The sequence below is a fragment of the Diachasma alloeum genome, unplaced genomic scaffold (genome assembly GCF_001412515.2).
Source record: "Diachasma alloeum isolate Michigan unplaced genomic scaffold, Dall2.0 Dall_scaffold_00200, whole genome shotgun sequence".
Lineage (NCBI taxonomy): Eukaryota > Metazoa > Arthropoda > Insecta > Hymenoptera > Braconidae > Diachasma > Diachasma alloeum.
The window spans coordinates 1,328,010-1,347,384 of NW_021680365.1; the positions used below are offsets into that span (position 1 = coordinate 1,328,010).

At 35.3% G+C, this 19,375-nt stretch overlaps 1 protein-coding gene across 3 annotated transcripts in view; it reads left to right on the forward strand.

Moving 5' to 3' along the window:
* The window catches only part of LOC107035797 (midnolin-A), a 31,662-nt gene extending 18,367 nt beyond the window's left edge, over window positions 1-13,295 (forward strand). The window contains exons 3-5 of one of the 3 annotated variants that reach the window (XM_015253389.1): window positions 6,758-7,738; window positions 10,698-11,025; window positions 12,104-13,295. In XM_015253389.1, the coding sequence (XP_015108875.1) occupies window positions 6,758-7,738; window positions 10,698-11,025; window positions 12,104-12,354 (1,560 nt within the window). In that variant the 3' untranslated portion in view covers window positions 12,355-13,295. The remainder of the gene's footprint in view (window positions 1-6,757; window positions 7,739-10,697; window positions 11,026-12,103) is intronic. The other 2 variants (XM_015253390.1, XM_015253392.1) reach the window with 2 other exon arrangements.
* Window positions 13,296-19,375: the final 6,080 nt, after the last annotated feature.

The window sequence follows — 19,375 nt, forward strand, 5'->3', positions numbered from 1 at the left end:
GGTGAATATCTTGAAATCTGAGGGAAATGGCGAAATTTTTGTAAAGACCTTTTTTGTAGAGTGATAAGAGAGGCCCGTAGAAGATCTTGACGAAAATTTCTGTATCTTCTACCGATTCCGATTCAAAGGGGGACTTCTATTGATTTTTGCACCAAATTATGAGCAATGTTGTTTTGTTCTGTTTTTTTTTTTCATTTTTTCGCTGAAATTGCTTGTTCGCACGATAACATAAAAAATAATCGAGATAGAAACTTGAAACTTGGTATGATTTTAGGTGGTATGGTAGCAAAATTTGGGATTCTGGATGAACGAAATCGGACCAGTAGTTTCGGAGATATTCAACTTTGTATGTGAAACTCTTTTGCTCAATATCTCAAAAACTATTAGTCCGATTTCATTTTTTTTCTTTCAAAATGTGCGTTTTGATGCCATCTATCCAGATCCAACAAAATATGGGTACCATCCCATTGAAATTTTTCGAGATATCGTCGTTGTTGTATTTTTTTGGCCGGAATTCACTTTTGCGCACATGGGTTTTACCCATCTATATTTCACCGTTTATTTTCACATCAGGATAACTAAGAAAGCCATATAACATGAATTTATGGTTTTTTCAGTACTAATACCCCAAGAGCTTCAAAATTATCGGGTATTTCTCGATAGCTTCGTTGCAAATAAATGAGGGTGTCAAGTTTTACAGGTTAAAAAATCCCGAGCGCTTGCGCGAGGGATTTTTCTGCAAAACTTGGCACGATGGTTTGTTTGCAGGGGAGCTTGAGAGAAATAGCCGATTAATTTTGAATCTCGAGGGGTATTTGTCGGATTATTTTTTCCAATCGGATTTTGGCCAAGCAGAGTGCAGTGGACAACATCAGGAGGTGAATTGGGGAAGATTTGAACAAATTATGTTAATAGAATAACCCGATTTCCATAGACTGTCAAGTATCAGATTCTATCTGAAGTGAGCCGAAAAAATCAAGGGCCACTGCGAAATATTCAGGTAAAAAAAATCAAGAACTACTTCGAAATATTCAAAAGCTGAGAGGAAATATCCAAAATAAAACTGTCGAGTAGCCTCAAATACTGCGCTCTGATTGGTCGAAATCCGACTGGGAAAAATAATCAAATTTATTTTATAGAAATAGGGGAAAATGAGAAGAAATGGTAATCCATAAGGATTCATTTTTTGAAAACACATTGGGATCCATTGGGAAGCCGACTACCGATGAAATTTGTAGAAATGAAAACAGGAAAAAAAAACGTGGAGAGTAGCAGTCATATGTAATCCGTCAAATGGCTTCTGTCGCGCTGTTTCTTAGCAAAAATAACTATATTATATGCAAAATAACAGCAATTTCCCACTTGTTATTCCCATTTAGTATTCAAATTTGATTATTGATGATCTCGGAATTCACGGGATACAGCAGAATGTTGATAAAAACCTCTTCATTGCAACAAAATGAAAATTGAAAAAAAGTCTATAAAAAAATTTTTCCATCTTCATAAAAAAACTAGACTGCAATTGCAATAGACTTCTCTCTCATTTCACGACTCCAGCGCTGAATTATCACATCGTTTGTATAAATAGGCCATCGAGTGTTTGAAATGAGCAATCATTATCTATCAGTCAAGGCTAAACGTGATAAACCAAGAGATAGACATGTGCTCTGAAACAATACTAGACTGGAGCAGAAGATCGACGCATTGCGGGTATATCGCAACGCTCTGGATAAACACCGTTAGCTATGGCATACGGACGTATCGGTCAGGTCACTTGGTTTCTCGGTCACGATACATTTTTCTTAATTCGTTCGATTAAATTAACCATTTTGAGGCGTTCAAAATTCACGTCTTAATTGTCCCCCGAATGAAATTGTTGAGTATTTCCGCGCGAGACGAAATAATCGATTGATTCGCGGCATTTAGAACATGAGATTCTCGATTATTATTATGCAGATGAATGAGAAATTATTCTTTTGTCACGACGTGAAGGGTCTTTTCGGGCCCAAAATCCAAGCGGTCAACAGCGGTCACGTAGCACCACCGCGTGGGAAAATAACCCCATTATGGTTGTTCTGGCAACGTCGCAGAGGTCCTTATCGTCACCCTCGTGACTCGTTCCTTCAATATCATCCGACAACAATCGAACCGAATCCATTCTCTCTCTTGTAGTTTCATTATTCTTGGAGTTGCTCTCAAATTCTTTGACTCTGGCATTGATCAGGAAGGATCTTTAGAATATCACCATCAGGAGTTGCTTGGAGTCTTGATATGTTGATTCTGAATAAAATAAGTTGAATGCCTTCGAGATGTTCAGCGAAAATAGACAAATTCACGATAAAGTTACAAATTGATGAAAGAATTTATGAAAACACCAACAATTTAGTTGAATTTATTCTCTCTTTCTCTTACTCTCATTCTTTGTGAAGTTGCTCTCAATTTGGTACTGAATATTCATGTTTTTATTGAAAACCCAAGTGAGTTGGAGAGGAACGCTAAAGCGAATGAAGATCGTAGTCTTCCCTAGCGCTGAAATATTAAATTCCTAAAAAGCATACGAATAATTTAACGGTAAATAAATTTAATTTTAATAATAAAGTATATTCGTTTAATGTTTTTTTTAATTCAACAATTTAAAAAAATTCAAACATAAAATTTCTTATAAAATTCAGTTTAAGCATTCCCTAAAAAATTTTAAAAATCCGGAAAATTCAGGTGGATAAATTATTTAATCTCCAATGTATTGAAATTTCAGCGTAATTTGGCTCTCAATATTCACCTCTTTATTAAAAACTCAAGTGAGTTGGAGAATTCTCGTTTTCCTGCTGCTCGAAGACTTGGAATTCCATTGAATTTCACCATTTTCCCCTCTGAACTAAATTCAAAGTTGTTCTCGTGAAAATGACTACTGAACAGCCCACGAAATTCCCTTTCCTTCCAACAATACAGTGCCATTAAAAATCCCTTCTCTTCATTTTCAATTCCTATGGAATTTTCCTGTTCCTCTAATGAAATTATTAACAACACTCCACCTCATCAACTCCTAAACAAGAAAAGTTGTCTCGCCATTCCACCCCTAATTACCATTTACATTACCGTCCTAATTACCTCCTTCGAACGATGACATTTTAATGGCAGTGTCTCAGAACTAAAACTAATCACCCATCAAAAATGACAATCTCCATGCACGCATCCCGGGAAAGAGTTCCAAGCATTTCTGAATGTTAAACTGTCGCAGTATTGTCTGGTGCAGTCGCCCAGGGACATGGCAAATCCAACCCGAGGGTCGGTTTTCCCCACCAGGGGTCCAACGAGACGAGGGGGTTTCATTTCTCAATGCTCAATTCAGCGTTCTATAGCACCGACGCCTCCACCCGCTGGATCTAGATAACGTGGGTGGGGTTGAAAAAGCCGTCGGGTCCATAGCTCACTGGCTCCGCAGTGTCGTTCCTCCTCTCTTCCCCCCCCCCCTCCCCCATTTCCCCTCCTCCATTTGAGTATTTAATTGGTGCCCCCGGGATGTGACACGTGGGACGCATGACTTGGACATGAAACAGCTAGGGACAGCAGGTTGCATTTTGGATTCACGATCGTAGCGCCATTAAATGACATTACTTTATCATCTGGGCTGGATAAATTTTATCTAATTGTTTATTTTAAAAATACCAAAATTATTTACATTTTTCGATCATTTTTTTTCACATAATTAACAATTCAGTAGCGAAATGGTCAAACGGTTTAAGTCGACTTAGGTATTAGCTGAGTTTTCGAGGAATATATTAAAATCTAAGGGAGATAGCGAAATTTTCGTAGATATCTTTTTTGAAGCTCTTAATGAGCTCCACCGAAAAGGTTTTAACAGAAATTTCGCTATCTCCCTTAGATTGCGGGATATTCATTGAAAACTCATGAGTAGCCAAAATCGACTTGAACCGTTTGACCACTTCGCTACTGAATTATTTCTCAACAACAAAGCCCTTCTGAAATTTTGGGATTAAATGTATAACTTTGGAGATATAAATATTCAAAAGCATCTCTATTCATTGTTCTCTGTTCATTGTTGACAAAAAAATTGGGCTGTTAATAGCGCCCAATCTCTGGTCCTTCTGATACATGCAATTTCCAAAAAAAAAATGTTTTTTTTGCCCCCGTTGAAATAGCGTAGAATACCTCATATGAAAAAGGATATTGTGGCGATAATGGAAGGAAATTGTGGTGATAATGGCAGGAAAATTCAGAAAAATTTGGAGTTGTATTTTTTGCACTTTTAAGGGGAGACTACTGTGGGTTTTCAAAGTCGCGGACTATTGGAATGAGATTACTCATGCATTGAAGATCGATTACATATGTCTAAAAATGAATAATTAGTGCAAAAAAAATTGTTTATTGTTCGTTTGCCTCGCAGACGCGTAAAATGTTAAAATTAGTCCAGGGCCGCCAATTGTTGAGCTACAGAGGTTTTTTTTCTTTCAAAATTTTTGAAAAATGTGTGCAATAACTATTAGGAGGTAGTTTTTTGAAATTCCGGTCCTACACAGCTAATTTCGTTATTTTTTCAATGAAAAACTGCACCATTCACGTAAAATAACCCGAAAAATGTTTCGGAAAGACTCGAAAATGTATTTTAAATATTTTAAGGATAATTTTTCCGCCTACTACACATGAATGGCGCAAATTTTTATATCAAACAAAACGAAATTAGCAAACTATAAAAGATACTTGGATATCCTTAAGATATAAAATTAAATGGAATCGAATGGAACGAAATAAAATGTGGACAGGGTAGAATTTTCGGAATGATTTTTGACTTTTAGGTTCGATTTAGTATTGTAATGAACGAATATGAAGGTTTTTAAATCAAATTAGGGCGAAGCTTTAAAGTATAAAGGAAGTCCGTTAGGTGTTCGGTGAAGTTACATAGGGATGGCCAAGTGATCACCCAGAAATGCCCCGGTCGGAGAGTAACAGTGGAGCTTCGTTGAACCGCGAGGTTTCCTCCGACTCAGGGTCTTCTTGGGATTCGATCTCTTTTTTTTTTCAACGTCGATTTGTGGGAATCATCCCTATTGAGGAGGGGATTAATTATTGAAAATTGTTGGGGGAAGAATGAACATTTTTTGTTGAATGTTAAATGATATGCATCATCAGGCGCTTCAGGGAAGGAGGAGAAGCCTCTCAAGGTCGAAAAAATTGTGAAATACAATTTTTTTTACATTTTCAGAGATGAATAAGTAATTAACAGAAAATCGAATTGGTGTTTTTGAAAAAGTTAATTAGCTACAGTTCGGTGATATAAATATTGAATTATCGCGATAATTAATGATTTCAAGGGAAAATATCGATCAAGTTTCTTAATTAGGAATTCCAAAATAATAAACAGTTGAATATTGCTCTTCTGCCGAAAAAAATCAGAAAAATGGGAGAATGTTGGGGAGAAGTAAAAAAGTCTTGTTGAATATTTAATTATCTCCGTAATAAGTGGTTTCAGCGGAAACCTTTCCCAGTCGAAAAATTGAGAAAACACGGAAATGTTTCTTGACATTTCCCGGGATGAATAGATAATTAATTGAAAAAATCAAATTGATATTGTAGAACAAGTCAATTATTCACATTTTGTTAATATGGATTCTGATTTTTTTTGATAATTAGTGGTTTTAAGGGATAATGTCAATAAAATTTTCAATTCGCAATTCCAAAAATAACAAAAAGTTAAATATTCTTCGTTTGGCAAGAAAAATCATAAAAATGGGAGAATTTTGGAGAGAAGTGAACCAGTTTTGTTGAATATTGAATTATTTTCATCGTGAATGATTGCAGGGGAAAATTTGAATAAATTTTCTCAATTTAAAATTTAAAAAATTAGAAAAATGGCTGGGAAAATGTTGAGGAGAATTGGAAACGTATTGTTAAATATTAAATTGGTTTCATAATGAGTGGTTCCAGAGAAAAAAAGTGAAGCCTTTCGCTGTCGACAAATTTGTAAAATATGAAAGTATTTTAACATTTTCGAAATAGATAATGAACTAAAAAAATTAAATTGATGTTTTAGAAAAAGTCAATTATTGCCATTTTGTCGATATGGATTTAGAATTTCTCTCGATAGTCAGTGCTTTTAAGAGAAAACATCAATAAACTGTTTAAATTTGAAATTTCAAGAATGACAAAAAATGGAATGTACACTCTTTTGCCGAGAAAAATAATAAAAATCGGAGAATGTTAGGAAAAATGAAAACATTCCGTTAAGCATTGAAACAAAAAAAGCAACCTTTCAAAGAAAAAAAAATTACGAAAATGTTCAATATTTCCAGCGATGAATAAATAATTCAAAAAAGTCAATTTACTCTACCACGACTCAATTATTCTCATTTCGTGGATAAAACCCTCCAATTTCCCTCAAAATACCTGAAGTAAACCAGAAAATCGACAAATTTTTCAATTTACAATTGAAAAAATAACGCAGAGGCATCTCCTCCGAAGCGAAAAATACGAAAAACGTCTCGCATTTCCTTGAAAAGGAACTGAGAATGCTCCATTCAACCCAACAATTACAAAAACCCACCGTATGTTACCACTCCCCCCCCCGTGCATCTCCCAATTATTCAAAAAAACCTATCTGAAATACCCCAGCATTGAGCGGCACTGACAAGGTCTCCCCCCTCATTCAACCTCCACAATAACCCATTTCATTGTTCCTCAATACAACGAATACCAGCATCCTCCCCTGCCATTTAACACGACAATATTATTTATTTTCCAGGGCCAACGCCCAGAACAGAGTGTAATGCAAGCACTCGAGTCGTTGAATGATTCCCAGGTGAACGACTTCCTGTCTGGCATAGCCCCCTTAAACCTGACAATGCGTCTCGGTGATCAGATGATGTTAATCCAGCTGCAACTGTCAACAGTGACACCGACAACGCCAGTTGGTGCACCAGGACAATCCGGTGTCCAACGATCATCCCAAACAGCCAGCAGTGACGGCAGTGAGACGTGTGGCTCGTCCTCATCATCAGCCTCAACATCACCAGTATCAAGCACAAATGACTCGAGCCACAGACGAGGTGGCGAACCCTTGGGGCGCAGCATGAGGATCACAAAGCAGAGTGGAAGCAGTGGAAACACATCGTCGTTGATCAGCAGTTTGGCATCAGCACTGCAGGCAGCCAGCTGCAGCACAAGCCTGTCGACAGCAACAACAACGACAAATCCCTGCACAAGTGATCGTTCAATGTCGTCACCATCGTCATCCGGGAGTCAGTGCGACACAGGTGCAACACCAGACTCACCAAATTCCACCAGAGCATTCTGGCATCGTCGACCCTTCTCCCATTACCGTCACAATCATCATCATCATCATCACCATCATCACCATCATCATCATCATTATCATTATCATCCGAGAAACAAGCAGGTCTCGTGTGATAGCCAAGCTACCTCAGCAAGCCTTAACGAGACGCCTCCACTGTCGCCGAATCAACAGAGTCAGGACGCGAGATCGTGCACTCCACCAAAGAAGAAGATTTGTACGATGGGACATCATCATTATCATCAGGGGGAGGATAATCAGGGTGCGGGGGGTGAGGCCAGTGCACAGGGGAGTGGTGGGGCAATCGGTGGGAGCGAGAGGGTCGCTGCTACACTGGATACCAGGGCACTTGCTGAGGCCTCCAGGAATCTCACCCAGAAATTGAAACAGCTGTCTTCTGAGGTACTTACCTCGCGGGTCGACCTCGCCGAGGTATATTTACCGAAGCCAGCTCCCCAGCCTTTTTTATTGTATTTTTTTTTTTTCGGGGGTGCACGTGGGGCGGGGTGGTTACGATTGGGTGGGGAAGAGAGTGGTCTTCATTCTGAACAGCATGGTTTACACTGAGAAATATTTCAATGGGAATTTTCCTCATCCAAATGTCAGCCAATAGAATTTCACTATTCGACTGTTATTTCATATAGTCAACTAGAGATGCAAAGGGACCGTCATTTTTTAGATCGCGTCATATGACCAAAAAATGACGGTCTTGTGACGGTCATGTGACGCACAAATTTTCCAACTACAAATTATTGTCACAAATCATTTGTAACCAAATTGTTGTCAAAACATCTATATAGTTGCATAATGACGGTCATAACTAATTTCCAATTGGTGACGGTCATGAATAAAACAAAATAGTTTCATCTATATGAAACTATTTGATGGAAAAAAACGTGATTTCCATTTCAAAATGCGGATTAGGTCAATACAAAAGAAATTCAACTGAAAATTGACCGAGAAAAAAATGAAGTTTCATCTATATAAATGAAAAATGAATGTCATTTTTTCTTGACAAGTTGTGACGGTCACAGAAGGGGGAGGGGGAATTGTGACAGCCGTCATTAACGCCTCGTCATGTGACGCATTTGCATCTCTATAGTCAACACGGTATTCAGCGGATAATTTTTGATAATTCAACTCGTAATTTTTTATGTTGACTATATTTGGGGAAAATAAAAGATTCCGTGGTCGAGTGAACCCCTGGTTGGAACTGTCAGATGGATTTTGTCTCATAGTGCAATTCTTTTGGCCGACATTTGGATGGGAAAATTCCCTCCCGAATACTACTCGAGCTTCAAAATTAATCGAGTAATTCCCTCAAGGTTCCCTGCACACAAACGAAGTCGTCAAGTTTTTTAGGAAAAATCACTCGTGCTTCGCACTCTTGATTTTTTAACCTGAAAAACTTGGCTCCTTCGTTTCTTTGCAACGAACCTGTCGGGAATTGCTCGATAATTTTGAAGCTCTCGTGGTATTACTTGTGGTAATTTTAACTACAAGGGGATTGTCAAAGAAATTATATTTACAGTAACAGTTAACTTTGTTGATTAAACTAGGATTCATCGTTCGATTTATTGTGTCAAATAGTGTCATCAACATTATTATGTCATTTTCACTTTAATGTTATTGTTGAATCTACAATGTTTATTGTTACCGTGACTATTAGTTTTTGGAGAATTCCCTTGGAGTTGAAATTACCATTGAAATTTCTCTCAGTGTAGGTTATTGAGGGCACTGATAGGCTGTTGTCGCCTCTAGGTTTTCTTTTTTTTTTCTTTGTTGGTATGGATATTCTGTCAGAATCCACGAACAACTAATGGATTAGTAGGAATAAATTATTGCCGTGATGAAGGACACATTGTGTGTCCGAAACGTTGGCATGAATGGAAATCTTTTGGGATCTTCTTTTTTTTATAAATTCAAGTGATTAATAAAATCGTTTTAATGAGGAGTTTTATGCTTAATTGCATAATTATAAAAATTTCGAACTTGACATTTTACGGCATTAGTAAATTATGATGTTGCAAGTGGGTTTGAGATGCTGTCGATGAAAATGGTTCATGTTTTTGAGGGAAAATTTGGGAGATGATGGGAGTTGGTGGGGGATTATGAGGGAGTTTAGATGCTGATGAACAAAGTTCTGTTCTTTTCATATTTTTCTCTAAATGATTTCAATTTATTGGTAAATGGAGTAGACCAAGTCAATTTTTTTCATCGCGTTGATTATCAATTTGTCAATTTTTCATATTACGTTGATCGTAAAATTATTTCAATAACGAAAGATTTTATGAAACAGCTTTGAGTCACTAGTTTTTTAGATAAATGCACAATCAACGAAAATATCAAACCTGACGTTTGACTGCGTCACTACTAAATTATAGATAAAAACAGGTTTATGTTTTTGATGGAAAATATTGGGAACTGATGAGATTTATTGGGAAATTACGAGAAAGTTTCGAATAAGATGTGGAGAAACATTCTGTAAAATTGATATTTTTCTTCAAATGACTTCGATTAATGGATCACATAACATAGCAGATTAAATCTTTTTTTTTTATTTTGTTAATTATAGTATTATTTTACTACACGAAAAAAAAATTGATTGAAGTATATTTTATACTCGAATGGGGAATGGGTGTTTCAATTCGAGGATGATTATTTCGTAACAGCCCGTGTTGTACAAAGCCCTCTCAAGTGTAATATAAGGGTCAGACTAAGTGTGAGAATATAAGGGTCAAAAAGTGGAGGTTAAAAAATGAGGGTCGGAATATTGGAGTCAAAAACTGAGGGCCTGAATGTAAAGGTGAAGGAATGAGGGTCAGAATGTTAGGATAAAAAAATTAGGGTCAGAATATAAAAGTAAAAAAATTGGGTGTCAGGCAATGAGGGTCATATGAGGGCTAAAAACGGTGATCAAACATAATATATGACTTATATTTAGACCCTCATTGCCTGACACCCACTTTTTTTACTTTTATATTCTAACCCTAATGTTTTGACCCTAATAGTCTGGCCCTCATTTTTTAACCTCCACTTTTTGACCCTTATATTACACTTAATAGGGCTTGCTACATCCCGGCCTGATACAAAGGAATCATCTTCGAATTGAAATACCCATCCCCCAATTGAGAATAAAATATACTCAATTCAGGTTTTTTTTCCGTGTAACGCCAAATTCTATGAGAACGTCTTCTGCCACTCGTTTTCTCAGGCAAATGCATAATCAACAAGAATGTCGTCACTATCAAACTTGCTTATTCACAGTTTAGTTTAAAAAAATGTCTCGTCAACATGGGAATAAGTCTCACGTGCATCTTCATCGAGAGTTCTTCTCACATTCATAAAGTAATTCAGCAATTTATCTTTACCTATTTTTCACTCTCTTCAGGAACACGCACGACGCAGACAAGGTGCAATCATCGAGAGCATGCATCACCATGGAAAGGGGGTTTATTCGGGGACCTTCAGTGGTACTCTGAACCCAGCCCTCCAGGATCGCAATGGGCGCCCAAAGCGCGACATAAGCACAATTATCCACATTCTGAACGACTTACTCTGCGCAACACCGGCATCAGGGGTCACGAGTGTTGGTTACTACAGATCATCACATCATCACAGACATTCCAGTGGTCGTCAGCAGTTGCCTGGTGGATCCACGGGGTCTGGAGGCCAAAATGTTGAGAGTCCTCCCGAGAATACCCCCACTTATTCCATGGGTTTGTGGTTTTTCCTTCCATTTCCATTTTTTTTTTTAATCTCACATCTTTAATGATTTTGCCTTCATCTCAATCAATTTTTGAGGAAACAAATGTCTTGACATTCTCTCCTTGAATTCAGTAGCGAAGTGGTACAGCGGTTTAAGTCGACTTATCTCTTAGTTGAGTTTTTGAAGAATATCTCCGAATCCAAAGGAGGAAACGAAATTTTCGTAATGACCTTTTTTCTAGAGCAAATTGAGTGCTACAAAAAAGGTTTTGACAAAAATTTAGCTATCTTCCTTAGATTCGGAGATATTCACTGAAAACTGGCCAATAGTCAAAATCGACTTAAATCGTTTTACCATTTCGCTACTGAATTATTCTCCGTCGGAATTTATCGTTCATCAATTTATTCAAAACAATTTCAAGCGAACAAATGATGCAATTTTAATTAATTAAATTTCGTTTCAAAGCCTCAAAAAATATGTTCGAAATGGAAAAAATTGTTGAATTTAGAATTATTTCTAGAATTTTTTTATTTTAAAAGGTTATTCAAGAGGCATTGTTCTGGCGAACAAACGTTTCATCTCATTTATTTATCACCCCTCACTACGAATATATCAACAAAAATATCAACCCTGCCTCAAACTCTTGAAATCGTCTTGAAACGTATCTTATTAAATCGCTAATATCTCCTTTAACAAATGGAACGATTTGAATAAATCAAATTTCAATCTCAGCCATTAAAAAATACTTTCAAAGGGGGAGAAAAAACTCGTCTGATTTCAAATTATTTCCACAATTTTTATTTTCAAAAGACAATGCAAGAGGACGAAATATTAATCTTGCAGAAAAATATTTCGTCCCATTTATTTTTAAAGAAAAAAATCAATCTTGTCTCAAACTCCTGAAAACCTTCCAGAAGAGCTCTCGAAGGAGGAAAAAAAACTTGTCTGATTTCAAATTATTTCCACAATTTTTAATTTTAAAAGACAATTCAAGAGTCTGAAATATTATTCTTGCAGAAAAATATTTCATCCCATTTATTTTTAAATGAAAAAGTCAATCTTGTCTCAAACTCCTAAAAACCTTCCAGAAGAGCTCTCGAAGGAGAACGAAGCAACAAAAGGAAAGATGCGTCGTCTCCGTCTGGTGATGGAGCAACGTCGTGCAAAGAGAAAAGCCAGAAGACAAGCCCGAGCAGCGCCCTACACAACCCAGTGGGCAGCTGTGACTCCAACGCCCGCAGGAGCCCACGACCCCAACACAACAGCCTCATCGAGCAGTGCTAACGCAAAGGAGCCCCAGAATGAGACCGAAGCCACGACTGGTCCAGTGGTAGCTTGAAAATTATCCATCATCGAGCGGCTCTCGCTGCTACGGTAGTTCCACCCAATTTAAAAAATGAAAAATTAAAAAAAAAATGAAAAAAAAAACAAACAAGGAAAAAATTTTGAAATCCACCTGCTTCGAACTTATCGATTCGCTCATGTATCTCCATCCCAATATAGTTGACAATAAATTTAAGGTGGTGTTTTATTTTAATTAAGAATAATTGTTTAATCTTCATCAGTACATTGTTGATTTTGTAAGTGACATGTGACCTCTGGGAACTGCATCTTAATGACTGTGTAATCAGTGCAATGATTTATTCAACTTGCTTAATTAAAAATGCAAGGGCCAACTGGCGTTTTAGAAAATATTCTGTAATCAATTAATGAGGGAATCGTCGCCGTTTGTAAACGAGCAATTTAATGGATATTATTTAGTGTCCATGTCCCCCATTACGATTATTAAATAATTCACGATAATTCAATTAAATTTGTTGGGGGACGGTTCGATGTAATTGGACGATTTAATCTAGGTTTTTGAAGTGTAAAGAAATTAGATACATTTGAGTTATTGGTATTTGTATTAATTCGTCGATTGTTGATGATTTGAGGGGAGACTGCACTGAATTTTTTTGATTGCAGGGGTCTTTGTTTATTGTGGTGATGAGGTACTTCTCTTTTAATGTAAAAAATGAGAAAAAATTGTTTTCATTTTTTCATTGATTGAATCTTGAAGTGTCGACGCTATTCTCAACTGATTCACACATACAGAATATATTCGTAAATGTAGGGAAAGATGGGGCAAAGTGGAATGATTGTTATCGACTCAAGATTTCTGTATCATTAGTTATAAACAAAGGTATCAAAATTTTAAGTCGATGAATTTGGTTTTTTGAAAATCGTTTTTTAGGTTTTTGCCATTTTTTCTCGACATTACTAGAGGTGAAAAGTCATTGGAGTATGAATTTTTTCATCATTTTTTCTCATTATATTCTGAATAAATGACACGAAAAGTCTGAAAAAAATTTACTTCAATGATTTATAATGTAATTATTACTAATTTTTTAAATAAAAAAAAAATTTTAGAAAAAAAATTCTACAGATTCAAAACATTGAAATTAAAAAAAAAATCGTTTAGTTATGTTTGTGTACAAATTGCGGATGTGTGAACCAAAATTGAGTCAAGTCTCTTTCTAATTAAAAATAAATGAAAAACTGTTTTTAAAATTTTTTCCACATTTAAACTAAAGTGATGAACTCATCAATAGAACAGACGAATGCACCAGCGATTTCGAAATTTCAGTGAGATCTCCCCTTGATTGGAGTTATGACTTCAGTTATTTTGGTTCTTTTTCTATTATTGGAAGTGTTATTTCGTATGGGGTTTTTTGGGGTGTGGCTCACGTGGGTCGCCCCCTCGAGACAATTTTTTTATTGCTGTTAAGGGGAGAAAGTAGATGAAATGAATAAAGGTCAGACCTCTGACACGTTTTAGAAATTTTTCTTGGGAGAATTTTCTGTCTGAACCATGAGTGCTTATACTTATCGGGTTTTTATGAGGATGTCTGTGGTCTCTGTTGTTTCTGAAAGTTCAGCAGAAGAATTGAGAAGGTTTAGTGAAATTAAAGGTGGAGATCGAGTGCAAGGGAATGAAAATTGTGAACGTGTATGGGCCATCCTCTAGGTAGATTTAGTAGATCCTTACTTGCGCGTACTATAAATGAATAAAACATTGTATCACCCTAATAGCATACTGCCTTAGGTTATTTAGGATGAATTATTATTACTACTGTCATTATTACTGAATATTACTACAGTTTCGCAAACTGGCTCAAGATTGTATGATACACATTACTGAAACACTATGGAGTACCAAAATAAATAAGATTGCTTGCTAAGTCCAACTTGTGATTTTTTATTTCTGTAGACTAATGGGTTCCTGGAGCTATTGGTGGAGAGTTGACAAGAGAAAATGAACACTAGAAGTTTTTTTTCAAAATTGAGGCCCGGGTGTACTACCTTTCGAACGTTATCTCGATGTTTTTTTTCATCTTTCGTCATTTGAAATTGTCAAGTATGTCCTGCATCATGCAGAAGTATTGAAAAATTATGAATGAATAATCAAAAAAAAAAGTAGAAGAAATTCTTAATTTTTTCAAAGAGCATTTTTAATTTATATTCAGAATAAGTTGAATAACAAGAAATTGAAAAATGTATCTGATTTACGGTGACAAATGGCGGCCTGTCACCCAATATCATGCAGGGGGCAGATTGATTTCGTAAATCTTTTCCCACACTGCACAGAGACATTTATTGCGGATAAGGCTCTTTGAAAAAAGTTGTAATATTTTGGAGAATTTTTTAATCACACTTTTATCACATAAAAATGGCAGATGACTACATACCAGCGTCACGAGGGTCACATTAAGGGTCAGAATAAGGATGATGGAGGTCATATGGGGATCATGTGGCTAGTAACAATAAAATCAATGAAAATTAGTAAGAAAATGGAATTTCTTTGACGAAAATTCGAAAGTTTATTGCTTTAAATTCATTTATTTAAATTTCCTGATTAATTATCAGTGAGTATAAATTTCTTAAAATCGTTACAATATGAATATTCTATATACCTCTACATCAATATAAACTTTCTTCCTTAATTTTTACGGCAGTTGCCACTGAGTGGACCGTTGTAGTATTTGTAAAAAATGACGAGAGCAAAGAAATCCAAAAAACTTTAAATACTTTATAAAAATTCAACATTTACGTCTTTCACCTGATTGGATTACTCTCACGTCGATTAAATTGCTGCTTTCATGCTTCACAGTGAGTGAAACGTTGATAAATTACTGTGCTAATCGTCAACATTAATTCATAAGTGATGCTGTAAATGACATTGTATCGTTTGACATAAAAACTCGTGATAGATTGACGCGATTCGATAGTCGGAAGCTAGTATTATGGCACGATGCTGTACAATTTATTTAAAATATGAATGTACACGCACGATAAAATTTCATAGAAAAACCTAGTGAATTCGTTAAAAAGTTCTCTTAAAATTTTATTGAAAATTCTATTTTTTTCTGACCGATTCAATTGGGGTTTTACTTCGTATTTTTCACAATAGAAAATGTCCAGTAAAAATTATTTTGTAAAAAAAACAGTAGAATTTCTTGTTTCTATAGAATTTTTTCTATTGAGACATTTTCTTTATAATTCTGCGACATCAATTGCCGAAATTTTTTCACTCCATTTTTGTCTCATTAAAAGAATCAGAAAAAATTGAAAATTTGAGCTGAAGAATTTCGATAGAAAATATCTCAGCAGAACAACTTTTACAGAAGATTCAAAATCTACTGACTTTTTCTATAGAATATTTTCTATCGAACATTCTTTACTGAAAAAGTTTTCAATCTGCCAGAAACTGACAGAAAGTCCAATAGAATTTTTAACAGAAAAATGTCGTTAGAAATTTTGTCGTACCTGTAATTATTCGGCTACGCACAGAGTAGCAATTCACCGTACTGGATTATTCGATTTTGGCAAATTCATTTTCGCTAATTACACGACTGGGGGAAGTGGGAAGTTGAATTGCACAAGAAAGAGGGAGGGAATTTCCCATCACGAAAGTGTTGAAACGATTTTTAAAAAATTATCTCGCAAACCTCGCGGATGAAAAAACTTAATTGAAAAACCCAGAGCTTCCTCCAAGAAATTCTGTTAAATTTCTGTTGGAACACTATAAGAGTTCGCTTGAAGTTTCATTAGAATTCCATTAAAAAATTCAATTAGTTTTTGCGCCATTTCTACAGAAAATTATGGAGCTTTAACGTATCATTTTGTCAACAGACATTTGATAGTAAAAAGTCAATAAATTTTTCTACAAAAACTCTTGGGCGTAAATTTTCCAAGTTTTTCGTTGTATTTTTATTTGTTTCGCATAAAATCCAAGAAAAAAAAAATTAAAAAATCGCGCTCAAGTATTCTTGCAGAAAAAACCCCAAGAGAATAAGTTACAGAGAAAAATCAACATCTACAGATATTATTCTATAAACAAATATCTATTTGAAAACACGCGTGAAAAACAAACTGAATCATCGAATATAATTCAGTAGCAAAGCGGTAAAACGGTTCAAGTCGATTTTGACTATTGTCCCGTTTTCAAAGAACATCTCAGAATCTAAGGGAGATAGCAAAATTTTTGTCAAGATCTTTTTTGTAGCCCTCAGTTCGATCCCCAAAAAAGATCTTTTCGAAAATTTCGTTATCTCCCTTCGGTTGGGAAATAATCCTCAAAAACTCAGCTGCAGCCTAACACGCACGAAAAAATTTAATAGAAAAACCTATCGAATTCGTTAGAAAATTCTATTGAATTTCTATTAAACTTTCTATTGGTTTTTGGCTGATTCTATTGACATGTTCAATAGAAAACATTCAATAGAAAAAGTCAACAGAATTCGATTTTTCTATTGTATTTTCTATAGAATTTGCTCGACTGAAATTTTCTAAGTTTTTTTCATTCTATTTTTCTTTTCTTCTCATCAAGAAAATCAAACGAAAAAACTTGGAAAATTTGAGCCGAGGAAATTCTACAGAAAATATCTCAATAGAATAAGTTATATAGACAAATTGAATTCTATTGACTTTTTCGACTGAATATTTTCTATTGAACATTTCAATAGAATCGGCCAAAAACGAATAGAACTCAATAGAAATTCAATAGAATTTTCTAACGAATTCGATAGGTTTTTCTATTAAATTTTTTCGTCCGTGAAACCTAAACTGAATTCTAAGAGTTTCAATAGAAATTCAACAGAATTACCCAGAGAAAGCGCTCGTTTTTTAAAAATTTCTTCATTCGTGCTGTGAAGGAATGAGTTGAGTGCTATAAGTCCTGATCAAGTGAAAAATTATTTATTCCAACACAACTGAAGACATGTTATTTGTAATGTTTGGCACTTCATCCAGCATCGGAGTGGTAAAACTAAATGAAATATCTCAAAATCATAGATATTCATTGAATATTCTCCAGGAAACATATTTCACCACTTCGATACTGGACTTTCATCGACTTTCCACTGACCCCTGCACCCCTGAACTCCATAAATATTAAAAATCACGGAAAATGGTATCATGCACATCCACCTTCCCCCCTCCCTTCATTACAAGAATAAATTACCCCTAAAAGTACCAGACAAAAATAGTCACAGTCCAAAGACATCGATTAAAAGCAACGAAATTAAATGATGAAGTGACTCTATCAATTCCGTTCTTGAGAGTCTCAAGAGTCTGGGGTCTATTCCAATAAATCTTGACTGCAATATCTCCAGTCTCTCGAGATGCATCTAGCAATGATAATAAATAACAGTCAGATTAGATCCATCTCCTTACCTCTTATCATTGAATAATTCGTCAGTGAAGCGGTGAAACGTGGAATACAAGTAGAATTCACAGTCACGAGATGTTTTTCGAGCTAAATGAACTTTCAGATGAAAAATATTGACGTATTCCCCAATATTTAAGATGTTAAGGATGTTTGTCCATCGAAAGTTGAGACAAACTATAAATAAAGATGACTCGTTTAGATTTCATGCTAGAAAAAATAACTTGAAGTTTTAAACTCTTTAAAAGGCTCTTTGACAGAAGTTAGAAACAAAATGACATGTGTTCGCATAAAAAATACAGGAAAAAATGTAAAAATTTATGGTTTCTTCTTTTTTAGGGGAACACATGTCGTTTGTATTTCGTGGGATTTTTATCACTGTTTTTTACATGATTGTCGATGAGATAAAATATAAATAAATAGAGATTGCACGGACTTCATGCTAGGAATAAATAATTGAAAGTTTTAAACTCAGTGAACAAAATTTTTTACAAAAATTTGAAGCAAGATTGCAGGTGTTGTTATAAAAAATACAGGAAAATAATCTCAAAATTGATCTCTTCTATATTTTTCCTGAGAACACATCATTTTGTTTCGTGCGTATTCTATCGATATTTCTCAGAAAGAAATTACGATTTTTCGGAACAAAAGGAAATTAAATTTTTTCTAATTCGTTTTTTCAATTCTGTAATTCAATAAATTATTATAATCAGAGAATATCCATGCATGCTGGAAAAATAGCTGAGAATGGACAGATAAACACCTGGAATTTCAAACTTTTTAAAAAACGCTTTTAGAAAAATTCAAAACAAAATGACGCGTGTTCTTGCAAAATTTACATTAAAGAATTCTAAAAATTGATCTGTTCTGCATTTTCTACGAGAACACATGTCCTTTCATTTCATATAATTTTTATCGCCATTTCTCACGAAGAAATGAAGTTTTCTCCCAAAAAAAAAATTTTTAATATTTCTAATTAATTTTTAAATGCATCACAAAGTTCATTGTTCTTCAATAAAACTATTTTACTCGAGAAATATCAGTGGACGTTCGAAAAACATCTGTGCATCAACAGACAAACATCCTTAAAAGCTTACAATAATTAAAAAATCAGAACTCTTTAAATTCATCCCATGACTCCACTCAAAAAACCACTCAAAGCGTATTAAAAAATTTAATAGAAAAAACTAGTGCTTTCTTCAATAAATTCTACCGAATTTCTACTGGAATTCCATTAAAAAATTCAATTTCTTTTTTTTTTTTACCAATTCTATCAAAGATTATGCCGTTAGAGCCTATCATTTTCTTAAGAAATATATAGAACCGTTTTCCCCCCGAAGGGAAGAAAACGTATATTTTAGGTCTTGCCGAGGCTTGACCCTTCGGAGATTACCTTGCGTATCCTAACCATGCAAAATGCCCAAAGTGTCAGAAAATGGCTCCATCTGTGAGGGAATAGGGGAACCTGGATCCGAGTTTCAAGTGCGGCTAGTGACGGATGGCGTCATTCACAGATCAGTATTATCTCCGAAACATGAGGAATAGGTAAAAGCCATTCCTCATGCTCCCGTTGGCGGCAAGGCCTTACTCGGGTCAAGCCTCGGCAAGACCTAAAATATACGTTTTCTTCCCTTCGGGGGGAAAACGGTTCTAT